The sequence below is a fragment of the Plecotus auritus genome, assembly GCF_963455305.1.
Source record: "Plecotus auritus genome assembly, chromosome: 9".
Taxonomy (NCBI): domain Eukaryota; kingdom Metazoa; phylum Chordata; class Mammalia; order Chiroptera; family Vespertilionidae; genus Plecotus; species Plecotus auritus.
Window position 1 is genome coordinate 141,027,377 of NC_137783.1, and position 13,785 is coordinate 141,041,161.

Consider the following 13,785-nt stretch of genomic DNA (forward strand, 5'->3'; position numbering starts at 1 on the left):
CTTCAGAAGAATACTACCTAATTGCCTTGGCTGGTGGCAGCAGAAAGTGAAAAGTAGCAAGGGAAACACAGCTGTATCAGCCTTCCATTTGGAGGTCAATTCATCACATCTCATAGAGAGCACCTGTTCCCACCACACATGGCACATGATAAACATTCGATAGATACTTTGATGTACTTCTTCAGCAACGTGACTTGTTGTGTAGTACACCGATTGTAAACTTCTGCTTAAAATCCAGCTATGAATTTCAAAGGACACGCTTAACAAGGCAATATTTCTTCTCGTACTTAAAAAATTAGTTCTGGGATATCTCAAATAAACCTTAACCATTCATGCACACTGTTTCTAAAAACATTTCTTTAGATAGAAAACCTACAAACGTCTAGACACTAGGTATAAAAGCAATTTAATTATATATGTATTATAACTGTATTTTATTAAACTTAAGATGATATCAATTGTAACATATATCCTAATTTCTGAGATGTTAAAATATGAAAAAAAAAGAAGTGGCTTCTTAGTAACTATAAAATAGAGTAATTAACTGCAAAGCAGTGATGTCACTCCATGGACTGCATGTAGTAGGTTCAAAACATGAATATCAATCCACCTCTGTTCTTATCAAAATAACTTGTGCTCTGGCCTGGGTGGTATAAAGAGATCTGTCAATTAAAGTTGTAAAACAGTATAAAATTAAGCAGCGTACATACTGCTATGAGTAGGACAAAGAAAAGCCAGATGTTTCAGACTGACATGAAAAAGTGGCAGTATATTTTTAGCAGCTATATCATTCTTATTTAAGTGTAATTTTCTAAAAAAAAAATGTACTGCATAATTATAAATTTCACTCATTTAAAATAAAGAAATAAACACATAAAAAATAAAACAAAGTCTGTTTCATGCCCTCTCTAAATATGCAAATTCTTCTCTGAATCTGAGTTACCCCCACATAGCGTAAGTGATTACAAAGGAACCTAAAACCTCACCTCCGAGCTATTGATGGCCAAAGCCTGAAGTAGCAGCTTAGCGGCATCGAGATGAAGGCCATAGTGAATCAAAAGGTTGGCCAAGTTCACAAGAGGAATGTCCTGGTATTGAAGTGGAGCCAAATTCAAAGCCCTCTGAAGACAAGCAATAGCGAAAGTGCTATTTCCTACCGCTCTCCAGTAGAGTCCAGCTTCATTGAGTATCAGCCAGACAGGAGCATTTGGCTGAAAAAACCCCAAATACTTCAGTTAGTACAAGAATACAGCACTTGTTCTAAAAAGGATTTTCAACATATGCATTTCATTCTTTTAAATAATTTTTAAAATATGTTTTTATTGATTTCAGAGAGGAAGTGAGAGGGAGAGAGAGATAGAAGCATCAATGATGAGAGAGAATCATCCATCGGCTGCCTCCTGCGCGCCCCCTACTGGGGAGCAAGCTCCCAGCTCGGGCTTGTGCTCTGAATGGGAATTGAACAATGACCTCCTGGTTCATGGGTTGATGCTCAACCACTGAGGCACACCAGCCTGGCAATTTTGTTTTTGTTTTAGGGAACACTTGTTTAAAGGCACTTTCTACCTTTTTAATTTTAATTTTTTTATTTTAAATGGAATTTATTGGAGTGACGCTGGTTAATAAAATTATACAGGTTTCAGGTATATAATTCCACAATACATCATCTGTGTATTTATTGTATTGTGTGTGTACTAGCCCAAGTCATGTATTTTAATTTTTACTTAACAGTTACTAAGCACTTAAATTTCAGATGTCTGAAGTAGATGACTCACCTTATTAATAGCATGAAATAAGAAAGAACCAATTTCTTCTTCTGGGATAGTATAGTTATTAATACGGGAAAGCAAAATCTGAAAACAACAAAAGGAAGACTGACTCAATTGAATATAACAGGAAAGACATTTGAAAAGAATTTCTATAGATAACAGTCTCTACTTGAGCTCCTCAGGAACAGCTAATTTGAATAGATATTTATAATCATGTAACAATGAGGTCATAGAAATACCAACAGGCGTCGACCTGCTCACATGTATGCCCTAGTTTTCTATAACTAAAAAGTGTTAAAAGACATATACTTATTAAGGTGATCTATCATACCCCATTGAAGTCAACCTAGGTGTCCAGAACCAAGTGAGGAAGTGTTCAGAAGATAGCAGCATGCAATACCTGATGAAATAAAAGTCTCCTATCTTTCCTAGCCAGAAAAGCACCAGATCCTCAGTCTACTTTATGTTCTTGCAGCATTCATATAACTGTGAGCAACTCCAGGGCAGGAATCATGGTTTATTTATCTTTGTATTCCTAGCACTCCAAACAGTGCCTAGCCCATGATATATATATATATATATATATATATATATATATATATATATATATATATTGCCTCAGTAAATGTTTGTTAAATGTAAGTAGTAACTGTTCAGTTTTAAAATTAATTTTAAAAAGAAGGTCATTGTGATGGTCTGTTTTCTCTGTAACAAAGTTATTTTTGTCATTTGTATCTATGGAATGGCATGTAATACAGAATTTATAGTCAGTAATAAAACATTCCTAGTTACACATAACTAAGAGAATTGAAGAAAACAACATAACAGAACTTACTTATAAAAAATGTTTGTGAAGTGGTTATCCAATTCATATAAATTTTTAAGGACCTCATATAAGCCCAAAACAGGGTTCACAAGGCCAAGGAAAGAGAATCAAGCTTCCAATTTATACAAGCTTCTGGAGGATACAAAGCCAAACTGAAGTGGTCAGAATGGCCTCCATCAGGTCAACAGAGAGTTCTGAGTTACTCATATTCGCAGACTTCCCAGTGAGAGGAACAGTGCTTAGGTGGCTATGGCAGCAGTAGCCGGGAGGAACACCTTCCTCGCACCCTTCCAATAGCATGACTGATTTCTTAAAGATTTTAACAACTCTTTAACTCTATCCTTCTGTTTTATAAAGTTAAAGCTCAACAACTGCCTTCTATCGAATTTCTGTTCCACCTAAGAGGCTTGTGAAGTCACCCAGAATGGACGGCAATAAACACCAGCCTAAATGAGCCTTACTTTTCGTGCATGGTCATCTGGCATTTTGGCTTTCAGATCCATGCGGACCTCTAATTCTTTGACTAAGTAGGACAGAGTCTGGCTTTTTCTGAAGTCAGTTATGGAACAGTCAGGGGTTTGGGCCTCTTCTTCTGAAGAATAATCATCACTGTTGAGTTCGTGGATCCTGGCACAAGAAAAAGGAACAAGTTTCATATTTTCAAAGTTTGGGTGATGTCAAGATAAAGACTTAACCTTTCAAGTCCAAGGCTGGTGCTCTCAAAGAACTGCCAGATGACAATCATGCAGAATCAAGTGCTTTGCCAATCCATCAGCACTTGCCTGAGTCCTTTGTTTTCCGGAGGAAGAAAATAGGTTGGCAATTCTCCGCTAACAGGGACTCTAGGATAGCTTTCTGCACAATCTGCTCTTTTAGGCCACAGAATATTCTGTTTGTCCTAATAGAAAAAGAAAGTTCCTCATCAATTTCTTTGGATTCAATATTTCAACATGCTAAATGAACTTTTAAAAAGAACACAAATATACTAGGATCATTAAACAACAATTTAGTATTTTAAGATAAATGCAGACATTTTGGTTGATTCCATAATATCCCCTCTACTGCAGGTTATAAGTCTAAATCAGTAATTCTGCCTGCTTTACCACAGACTGGTTCAGGGTTGGGCAGGCCTACGTCAGCTGAGCCAATGAGACACAAAGCGAGGCTTGCTTGGGGCACTGGGGAAGAAAAGCCAGTCTTAGTTTCCTATGCCACATAGGAACAAAAATCTCGTTGCTCTAGTTGCTGCTGGCTGTCACCTCATGAACAAGTCAAGCTTTAAGATGAAACCAATACTGTGATGGCAAGTTTAAGAAAAACGAATGAAATGGGTCATTGGTAACATCACTGGACCATTGCATCAACCAAATCCAAATCTTCCCTATCTCTGAAATTCCTGTAACATGAGGCAAATTTTCTTTTGTTAAAGCCAATTTGAGGTGAAATTTGTGATTTGTACCTGAAAGCACACATATACTTATAAAACTGGCACAGAAAACTATTTTTCCTTGAACTAAGACCTCTTCTTTGCCAATACCAATGTTTAACAATTATTTTTGATATGTAAAATGTTCATTTTTCTAAATATAAAGGCTTATTAAACTTATATCCCAAAGCTATCAAACTTTGGGGGAATTTATATTACATATAACTAAATCTAAGTGGCTATATTAATTCTGTTAGAATAAAAACAAATTCTGAAAACTTAATAGTGAATAAAAAATACATGGCCTCTGTCCTTATATCTTGGTATTTCCATTGACTAAATTTCTTAGCCTATATATACATCTTTATTAACTTGTTTATTATCTGTATCTTCTGCTAGAATGCAAGCTCCAGCAGAGCAAGGAATTTGTGTACTATATTGATAGTACTAGCCTGGTACACAGTTGGAAGCTCAATAAAAGCATGCTGATTAAAAAAGTAAATACAAGCATATGTTTAAGTCAAGTTTAGAAACTTGTTAGGGTTGGAAACTATCCCCAGAGCTCAAAACCTGAATTGAAAGCAGGGAGTCTATCCTTCCCGCTTGACTGGGAAGAACTCAAGGCAGACCCAGTGTCTTACTTATCCACTACCGTCCTAGCCAAAGCCTGCCATTTAATAGAAGTTTAATAAGTGCTTGCTAAACTAAGCTGAACTGTGATGAGGCCATATTAATCAGTGAGGTTGAGAGTCACTGCTTTCAAAGAGCTTGTCTGTTTGAGAAAATGCCCCCATCATCCTCTATTAACTTACCCTATATGCATCAGAGTCCCTGCCCCAGATCCAGAGAACAGAATGGGCTACAGGAGGAGACTTGACCAAATTATTGACGTCACTCTGATTTGTCTGAACATCAAAGTTCACAGACATCATACTGGAGGTTGATGAATCTTCACCAAACTAGAAAATGAAAAGTTCAATCAAACTGGAAGCAGAAAAGGAGTTGTAACTAAGATTTAACTCAAAACACTCAGTGAATATTGAAAATTAGTAGAAAATCAGAAAGTAGGTGGGTAATAAAGCAATCAGATCTTTTAATTCTCAGAACTATGCCCCAACAATATTCTCTCACAGATAATGCACAGTTAGCAACTTTCAATCAATTATGCTATTGGTTTGTGCTCCTGTCCCTTCATTTTCTTTCTATGATTTAGTCTCTTTCAGGTTTAAAGATTAGCTGATTTTGAAGTTTGGTTCATTATTGCATACCCCCTACCTAGACTAAAATATAACTACTCTATAAAATTAGTGTTCTGTGGGTAGAGGCAAGGGAACTTAAGGAAGGATCTTAATATTTTAATATAGATATCACTTAGGCATTATAGACTATTGTATAATCAATTCCAAATATATATAGCCTTCCTCCAAAGCAAGGTAAAACAATGTCTGATAGCCTCACGAGACTGTGTTTCTAAAATCTTGTTAGATAAGAGAATGGGACCACGATGGGATAGTGTACAAAAGACATGGGGAAAAGGAATAAATATGATGCATATTCTGTGGCAAATAGAAATATCATTCATGGAGGAACTGAGTACTTTCTATAAAATCTGATTTCATAAACATAACAGATACTTAACACCTTAAATGAGAGTCATAAATTTTAGGGATCAAATATACAAAGAATCAAGAAGGGGGAAGGGGGAGAAACAATGTTACTCCAGAAGAGAACAAGAAAAAGACCTGAACATAATCCACATTTTCAAAGATGTCTCCACGATGGTAGCGCACAGGTTGGTCCCACTGGCAATGTAAAGTATGCTGCTGGTTGACCAGACGGCATATCTGATGATTTCCTGGAATAAGAAAGAAAATTAAATAGATGAAAAAGATCAGCAATGCCAACATGATTTTCTTAGTCTAAATCATTTAGTTCCAACTCTATATTCTTCAGAGCCTGGCAGAGTACTTACACAGGAGGTACTTATACAGGGGAACACTAATTAATGGTTCATTAAATTAAATCATTCTAAAGAAGCCTCGCCTGCTCCATCTACAAATCAAAGGGGCTCCACTAGATAATCACGGCAATTACATCCTATAATGGTAAAATCTAATTCACTACATTGCTTTAAGAGACTTAGGCCATCTCTCTGGAGAGAATTTGCTTTATATATTTCATAATCCTGCTTCAAATTTATACATAAGAGCTCTGGTTGCACTTCAGTAAAACTGAGGAATAAATAATCCCAAGGACTAAACATACTCTTTACACTCAAAATAGCAAAGAATACTTGTTAGATGGAATATAAAATGAACTGTAAATTATCACCGCTAAGTTTCAAAGGTTAAGAGGCTTTGTGGGGGAAGGTCAATGGGGAAAAAAAGGAGATATATGTACTATTATATGTAATACTTTAAACAATAAAATAAAATTTTTAAAAAAGAGGCTTTGTAGACCAATATATTTATCAAGAGAGAAAGGTGTAATATAAGGAATTCTATTAACTTATTCTTTGGTGTCAACCTGTGAGATCTGCTCTCTTAGGGTTTAATCAGACATGAAACATTTTGGATACAACCAAATCACTGACCTCCTGCCAACCCAAGTTCTCTTAGACCAGTGGAACCACAGTCTCTAAGAAGAGATTTTAAAGAGAGTTATATACCCTCTTCCTAGAACAAAAAATTATGCACAAACACAATTCTAAGTATAATTCTGGGGAGGATTTCAAAATTCCCTAAAATTAATCCACTGACTCAAATTAAGAATTCCTGCTGGAGCCAAATTCTAATCTAAAATCTTACTTCTAAAATGAAACATTTGTTTTTAAGGGAGAAAAAAAAAATAGGTATTTATTTAGCCTTGTTGCCAGTGTCGACTGAAGAGGGTGGATACTTAGTTTCTAAGGTCTGTTCGGTTTGTTTTACTTGGTGTAGGCTCCAGTTGCAGTGTTTTCAGACCAGCAGCGACTGGCATCAAATGGGAGCTCATTAGAAATACAGACTGAGCCCCCTTCTCAGACCTACTAAATCAGAACCTGCATTTTAACAAGATCTCCAGGAGACTGACATGCATATTAAAGTTGGACAAGTATCAATGTAAGCCACAGAGGGTAAACAACCATTATTAAGACTTGGATCTAAAAAATTTCACTTTTACTTTAAATGTGAATTTAAAAAAGGTACAGGGACTAAACCAGCTCCCCTGGCCTGCTGCTGGTATACCTGCTATGATGATGCTGGATTTTAAGATCAAAGGAAGTCATAAGCGCAACTTTATACTGCTTTATAAAAGTTACGGAAGTAAAGCACGCCAGAAGTGAACTTCCTAACCTGTCTTCAATTATTTGGAATCAGTACTTACCTAATTGTGCCTCTTTTGCCATCTGTGTCTCATGGATGATATTTCTTAAGATTTGCTCTTCTTGAATCAGCTTATGTTTTTCCAGGATCTCCTGCTGTCTCAGGTAGTGGTCATGCTGCTTTTGATATTCTTTCAACTCATTCAGTGTTCGCTGGAGGGATCTTAACATTTTTAACACCAGGAAAAAGTTACTGAGGTTTAAAATTGTGAATTTTAAACCCACTTACATGCATAGATTTTCTGGTTCTCAGTAATAATTGCCAAGGTATTTTTTTTTTCTTTTAACGTACAATCACTGTACCACAAAGTTCAAGAATAATGAGGCTAAATAGATGATATTGTTTTATTAAACTTAGGGGCAAAAAGGTGGATGCAAAATGCTCCCCTTAAATACAACTACCTTGACATTAAATAAATGGTGTGTTGGACTTTTCAGGTGCCAAAAAAGATGCATAACAATATACGATTAACTTTTACATATTTAACAATTCTGTCTCCCTCCATGAAGTTTGTGTTAGTTCCACTGACTGCCAAAGCCTTTCTGGAATCTCCCTTTGATTTTGCCGAAAGACAAGGTTAAGGGTAAGGGCCACTCTACCTTGTTCTCACATGCTATCTCCTTGGTTTATAGAATTTGGAATAAACCACAGAAACTTTGCTTTAGAAACAAATATTCTCTACCACCTGGTATAAAATCAGCTGCCTGATTATATTTAGTCACAAAAATCTTATTACCTATTACATTGTAACATATGGAGATTTAGGAGCTGTACAGATTGTATAAGAAAGAACCAATTCAATTCTTAAGAGCACAATCTTGGAAGAAGCTCAGCCAGGGAAAGATCTAATCAGGTGTAATAGAAGCCAGGTATAAACAAGCAAGCTGTCATTCTTTCCTTCTCACTACAATATGCTCTAAACAGACTGCAAAATAAGCAAATACAAAAGCTTAATGAATTCTAAATCGCCATTTAATTCTCTAATAATCAAAGTAGACTTAAAACATTAACGCTAATTCTATATGTGATAAAAAATTCACTTCTAAGTTATGGGATGTTTCTTAGCTGGCCCTATAATCTATTGAATCAAATACTTTTATTAAGTATACTGCAAGGACCATGTGCAACAGAATCCCATTACTGTACAACTTACACACTTCTGATTAAAATGTGGGTCTTTCAACCTCATGTAACTAACATAACAATAGCTCACCCCTAGGAGTCAAAGGGGAGAAAAGATCACAGGATGTGCAAGTGACTTCACAGATAGTGTATAAGGATATAAAAACTTAAATAGTAGAATTACTGATTATCCAGCAGCACCTCCATCTGACTTCACAAAAGTAATGATGATCCAACTGTAGAGCTCTAAATGACAGCATTTACTGCAAACATTCTCTAGTTCCTAAAATCCATGCTATTAAAGAGATTCCTCTATACCACCACCAAATTGTACTAAACATGCTGGATTTGGAGAAAAGGGATACAACTAGCAGTAGTGAAAAGGTGTTTTTCTTAATTCTAATGAAAAAATTAACACTGAGATCATCATCCACAGGTCTAAGTTAAGGTTCTATGGTGCTAGTGCTTCAGGGACATTTTTTTCTCCCAATTACCTATGTTGAGCTTCCAATTTCTGCTCGAGTTTTTGCTGACACAGGACAGCATGCTTCCTCTTTAGAGCTTGCTCAAACCCAGGTCTGGCCTGCAAAGCGTGGTCATAACAGAGCACTGAGTGGTTATATTCCCCAAGCATCTGAAGAGACAAAAGCAAACACACACACACGGGAAAAACATTAGCCACAGCCTGTTTGCATCTAACCAACTCCCCTAATAATTTATGAGGTCACCCCTATATCTCACTCTACAACGAGTATTGTTTTGATCAGTGGCCAAATATCCACAACATAAAAACATGCTATAGCATGGCTTAATTGGGAAGTATTGCCATCTTAAGAGGTGTGCTCTGCAGAAATTTAATATTCCTATCAATTTAATTATTTTTCTTTTTGTCAAAAGGCTGGGACAATTATGATACGTTATTGTGTTGAGATTTCCCCCCCTAATTCATCTCCATCCCCTTTCCCTTATTTGGACCAAAAGAGGAAAGGAAAAGGTATTTTTTTAAAAAATATATATTTTTATTGATTTTTTACAGAGAGGAAGGGAAAGGGATAGAGAGCCAGAAACATTGATAAAAGAGAAACATCGACCAGCTGCCTCCTGCATACCCCCTACTGGGGATGTGCCCACAACTAGGGTACATGCCCTTGACCAGAATCGAACCCGGGACCCTTCAGTCTGCAGGCCGACACTCTATCCACTGAGCCAGTGGTCGGCAAACTCATTAGTCAACAGAGCGGCAAACCGCGGCTCGCTGACCACTGCACTGAGCCAAACCGGTTAGGGCGGAAAAGGTATTTTTTATTGAAAAGAAAACAGCAACTGATTTGGCTCATGAAAACAAAAAGTTGTATTTACTGCATATATATTTCCCAAAGTATAATAGCTGGTGAAGAAGTCACTGTCGTCCAGAGCTGCGTGGACCACGACAGCAGCATCAGCAGAGAAGTGTGCTCTGTGCAGCACATTTGCCAAGTTGACCAGGGCAATGTCTTTATTGTGCCTAAAAGAGAAGGAGAGAGTAATCAGATGTTAGGAAAGAAGCATGTGTTCCACAATTACGCACAACTACCCGACAAGGGAAAATTACATCCAAAGCTATTGAGCTTAGGGGCATAACTTTCAGTATACTTACAGATGAGAAAACAATTTAACAAAATTGTAATGTTTCCTTTTTACATACTTGATGGTGCTTACTCAATCTGATAGTTATAATTTTTACCGCAAAAAATAAGGTCTGGGGGGAAAAAAAAGGTCTGGAAGACATTTTGTGATTTTAAAATGTATTTAGGCCTTATCTTTGAGGCCTAAATACATTTAATCTATGATAATGTCTCCAACGTCCTTGCATTCAAGTCTCAAGTGAATCAGAGGGCATCTACATTATATATATTTTTCTCTAATGGAATCAGAAGTCTATTATGCTATTATCACTTTGAAGTCTTTGAAATTTGTCATTTTTTTGTGATGGGACTAATTTCTTTGAACAGGAATAAAGGAGAGTATAGGTATAACACAATGCTTCTTATTGTTTTCTCTTTTTTATTGTTTTCTCATGTTTTGTTTCTTTAAGAGCCCAAGTTATGTGGAAAATGCAAGGTAGAGATGGGGAGGAAACTTACCTGGAAGAAAAGTGAAGTGCTCGCATGGCACATTCCACTACCTGATATGGCTCATTCTTTATTCTCCAGTAAAATGAAGCCATGTTATACAGTACCCAGGAGGAAGCGTTCTAGAGATTAAACAAATAAAATGACAATCAAACATAACTCAAGGCAGTTTCTGAACTCAGAATGTTCCAAATGAGCACCTTTACTACTGTCTCTTCTGAAATTTAAAATGAAGAGCAAGACTTAGAGATAAAGCATGAGACAAAGTAAAAATAAACTACACCTGTCAGGAGAGCCTCCTGATCACCAGTTGTGCAAGTGCATTAGTTGTCATCTCCACAGAGAGACCATACAACTACAGGCTATTATTCTAAGGAGGAAACAAAGCTGAAAAGCCCACCAACTGGCCACAATTTAATGGGTCTTCCTTCCTTATTTCAGGACTTTAGAAGTTAGGAATCAACCTACTTAGAGATGACAGTTGCTTTACCATGAAATTTCTGAAATTAACATATTTTAAAGTTTCCTATTTACTTAATATCTAAGTGAAGGTACGTATGTAATCAAATGACAGGCTTATGCTGAATATTTGTCATTTTCTCTTTTGTGTTCAGAATCTAATTTAAGCCTTCACACTATATACATTTATAATAAGTGTATTATTTTGTCAACGTAAAAAGGAGTTCTTTTTTTTATTATAAGGAGCTCATAAAAAATCTAAACAGACAAAACAAACCAACTAACAAATAAGAGATCATGGACCAAAATGACAATTAAAAAATATGAAACAATGGCTAATTGTCAGGTGAAATGATGTAAACCTTAACAAAAAAATAGAAATTAAAAAGATACAAGTTTCTTTTCAAAAACTGGCAAAGAATGCCCAGCCAGTGTGGCTCAGTGGTTGAGCATCGATCAATGAACCAGGAGGTCACAACTGCCAGCCAGGGCACATGCCCAGGTTGCAGGCTCGATCCCCAGTAGGGGATGTGCAGGAGGCAGCTGATCAATGATTCTCTTTCATCATTAATATTTCTATCTCTCCCTCTCCCTTCCTCTCTGAAATTAATAGAAAATATATATTTAAAAAATTGGTGAAGATTAAAAAGAATGCCAATACTGGCTACACTGTATATTAAGTTCAGATATTAACTGTAGAAGTGTTAGGTTAGTACAGTCTAGTACTTCTGGGGGACAATTTGACAACATGTATGTAAAAGGCCTTAAGAATGTGATAACCCTTCGACTCTACAACTTGCAATTTATCCTATAAAATAGTTTTAATTATACAAATGTGTAAAAATAAAAATCCAAAAGAATATATTATAAAACAGTAATTATATCTAAGTTTTTAAATTATAATTTTTACTTCACAGATTGATAGATTTTAAATATAATCTCATTTTTTACAAGGACCAATTATTTTATTTTTAAAATAGTTCTTTTTAAGATTAAAACTAAGTATAATTCTGTATTAATCAGCCTATATATTCTATCTTCAAAGAAATGTATGACTTTCAAGTGATGTAACTAAAGACTTGAGCACTATATGCAGTCAGTTAAAGGTTACTATATTCTTTCACAATTGACTTATGACTTGGGATTAAGCCTCTTTTTCAATAGCCTTTTGAGAAAAATTTCCTCCAAATAATCAAATGCTTTGATATTTCTCTCTTATTTTCAGACTTTATATTGTAAACTGGAACAAAAAGATTAATTAAAATTCTACATGAATTTCTCAAAACATCAGGATAAGCAGAATATTCTACACATATTAGGAGATAAAAATAAATCTTCAAGAAAAATCTTTCTTTAAGATTTCTTATAAAATCTCTCCCCAAATTTATAAATGTTCAAATATCACTGTTAATTACTCCTTCCTTCTTTGGAACACTTTTTTTTCTCTTGGCTCTTAGAATCACATTCTTCTGGACACCCTTTGTGGTCTCTTTTGAAATTCCAGACTTATACAGGTATTTCAAAATCAACATGGCCAAAACAGAACTCTATCTTCTCTTCTCTCACCCCCACCCTGCTCCTCCTTCAAGTTGCTCAAGTCAAAAATTGAGAAATTATCCTTGATTCCTCTTTTTCCCTCATTCCCTGTTCTAATTCATCAGATTCTAAACTTTTAAACATTTCCTGAAGTAGTTCCTTCATTTCCAAAACTAACCATTCTAGTCCAAACCATCTTCATCTCTCTCTTGAACTACTGAAGGATATTTTAAATTCTAGGCCAGTTTCCCTTATTACTACTATTCAAGTTCTGGTAATGCAATATTTTACATTATTTTCAGAAAAACAAGATGAAGATGGTAACTTAGCAACAAAAATAATCATATATATAATGTATGTGAATAATCATACAAATATGCAATGTATGTGAATAAATTATATGTATATAAATGTTGCAATTATACATTTTACTTAATACCACTATAATAATGCTGAGGAACGAGCCTACATTTTAATGCACCCTTTGGGTATAGAGAAGAGCAAAAACCATTTTCTAATGCCCACAAGTTATCCTGATTGATACATTTAAAGTCTTGGGTCCTGTTGCACAATTCCCTGTTTCATTTTTTGAAGTAGATGTTCCCTTAAAAGAAAAAATTACAAGAAGATTTTATTGGTGGTGGTGATTCTTTTTCATGTTCAGAGAATAGTGATCATCTATGTATTATGCGGAGATATAGCAAAGACTCGAACGTTAAATTTTCTTTCACATTCAAAATACATACTCAAACCTATAAGCTCTGTTGCTTATATTAGTATATAATTTTCTTTTATGAATTAGTTTAAATATATCTTTTTAGCATTCCTTCCTGGGTAATGGCACTGGATTACCAATGTTTTTCTTTAGCTTTAAACTTCACAGTTTCTATTAGTGTAACCATAATTTAAAACCACTCTCTAGATAGAAACAAGCTCAGCAGGTGTATCCTGAGAGTAAAATATCTTCTGTTCACACAGAGTTTCCTAGCTCTTCAGTCAGTGATGACTTACCTTCTGCAGGCCTTCATGAATGAGGTGACCTATGTCATCTATATTCCTTCCTAATCGTTTAGATAAATATGTGAAGATTGGATCTTCTTTAGGTAATAGAGGTGCAGAAAGATTAACTCTCTCTTGTACACCCTGAAGAACAAAAATTGAAAAAGAAGAT

General features: G+C 35.5%; 1 protein-coding gene across 3 annotated transcripts in view; it reads right to left on the reverse strand.

Annotated features, from left to right (window-relative positions):
* Nucleotides 1-13,785, reverse strand: part of TTC17 (tetratricopeptide repeat domain 17) — a 97,402-nt gene that overhangs the window by 55,124 nt on the left and 28,493 nt on the right. For all 3 annotated transcript variants that reach the window (XM_080687396.1, XM_080687398.1, XM_080687397.1), the window contains exons 5-15: nt 13,626-13,757; nt 10,632-10,741; nt 9,868-10,012; nt 9,003-9,142; nt 7,388-7,548; nt 5,764-5,876; nt 4,834-4,980; nt 3,378-3,493; nt 3,057-3,222; nt 1,776-1,853; nt 987-1,211 (exon numbers count right to left, since the gene is read on the reverse strand). In XM_080687396.1, the coding sequence (XP_080543522.1) occupies nt 987-1,211; nt 1,776-1,853; nt 3,057-3,222; nt 3,378-3,493; nt 4,834-4,980; nt 5,764-5,876; nt 7,388-7,548; nt 9,003-9,142; nt 9,868-10,012; nt 10,632-10,741; nt 13,626-13,757 (1,533 nt within the window). The remainder of the gene's footprint in view (nt 1-986; nt 1,212-1,775; nt 1,854-3,056; nt 3,223-3,377; nt 3,494-4,833; nt 4,981-5,763; nt 5,877-7,387; nt 7,549-9,002; nt 9,143-9,867; nt 10,013-10,631; nt 10,742-13,625; nt 13,758-13,785) is intronic.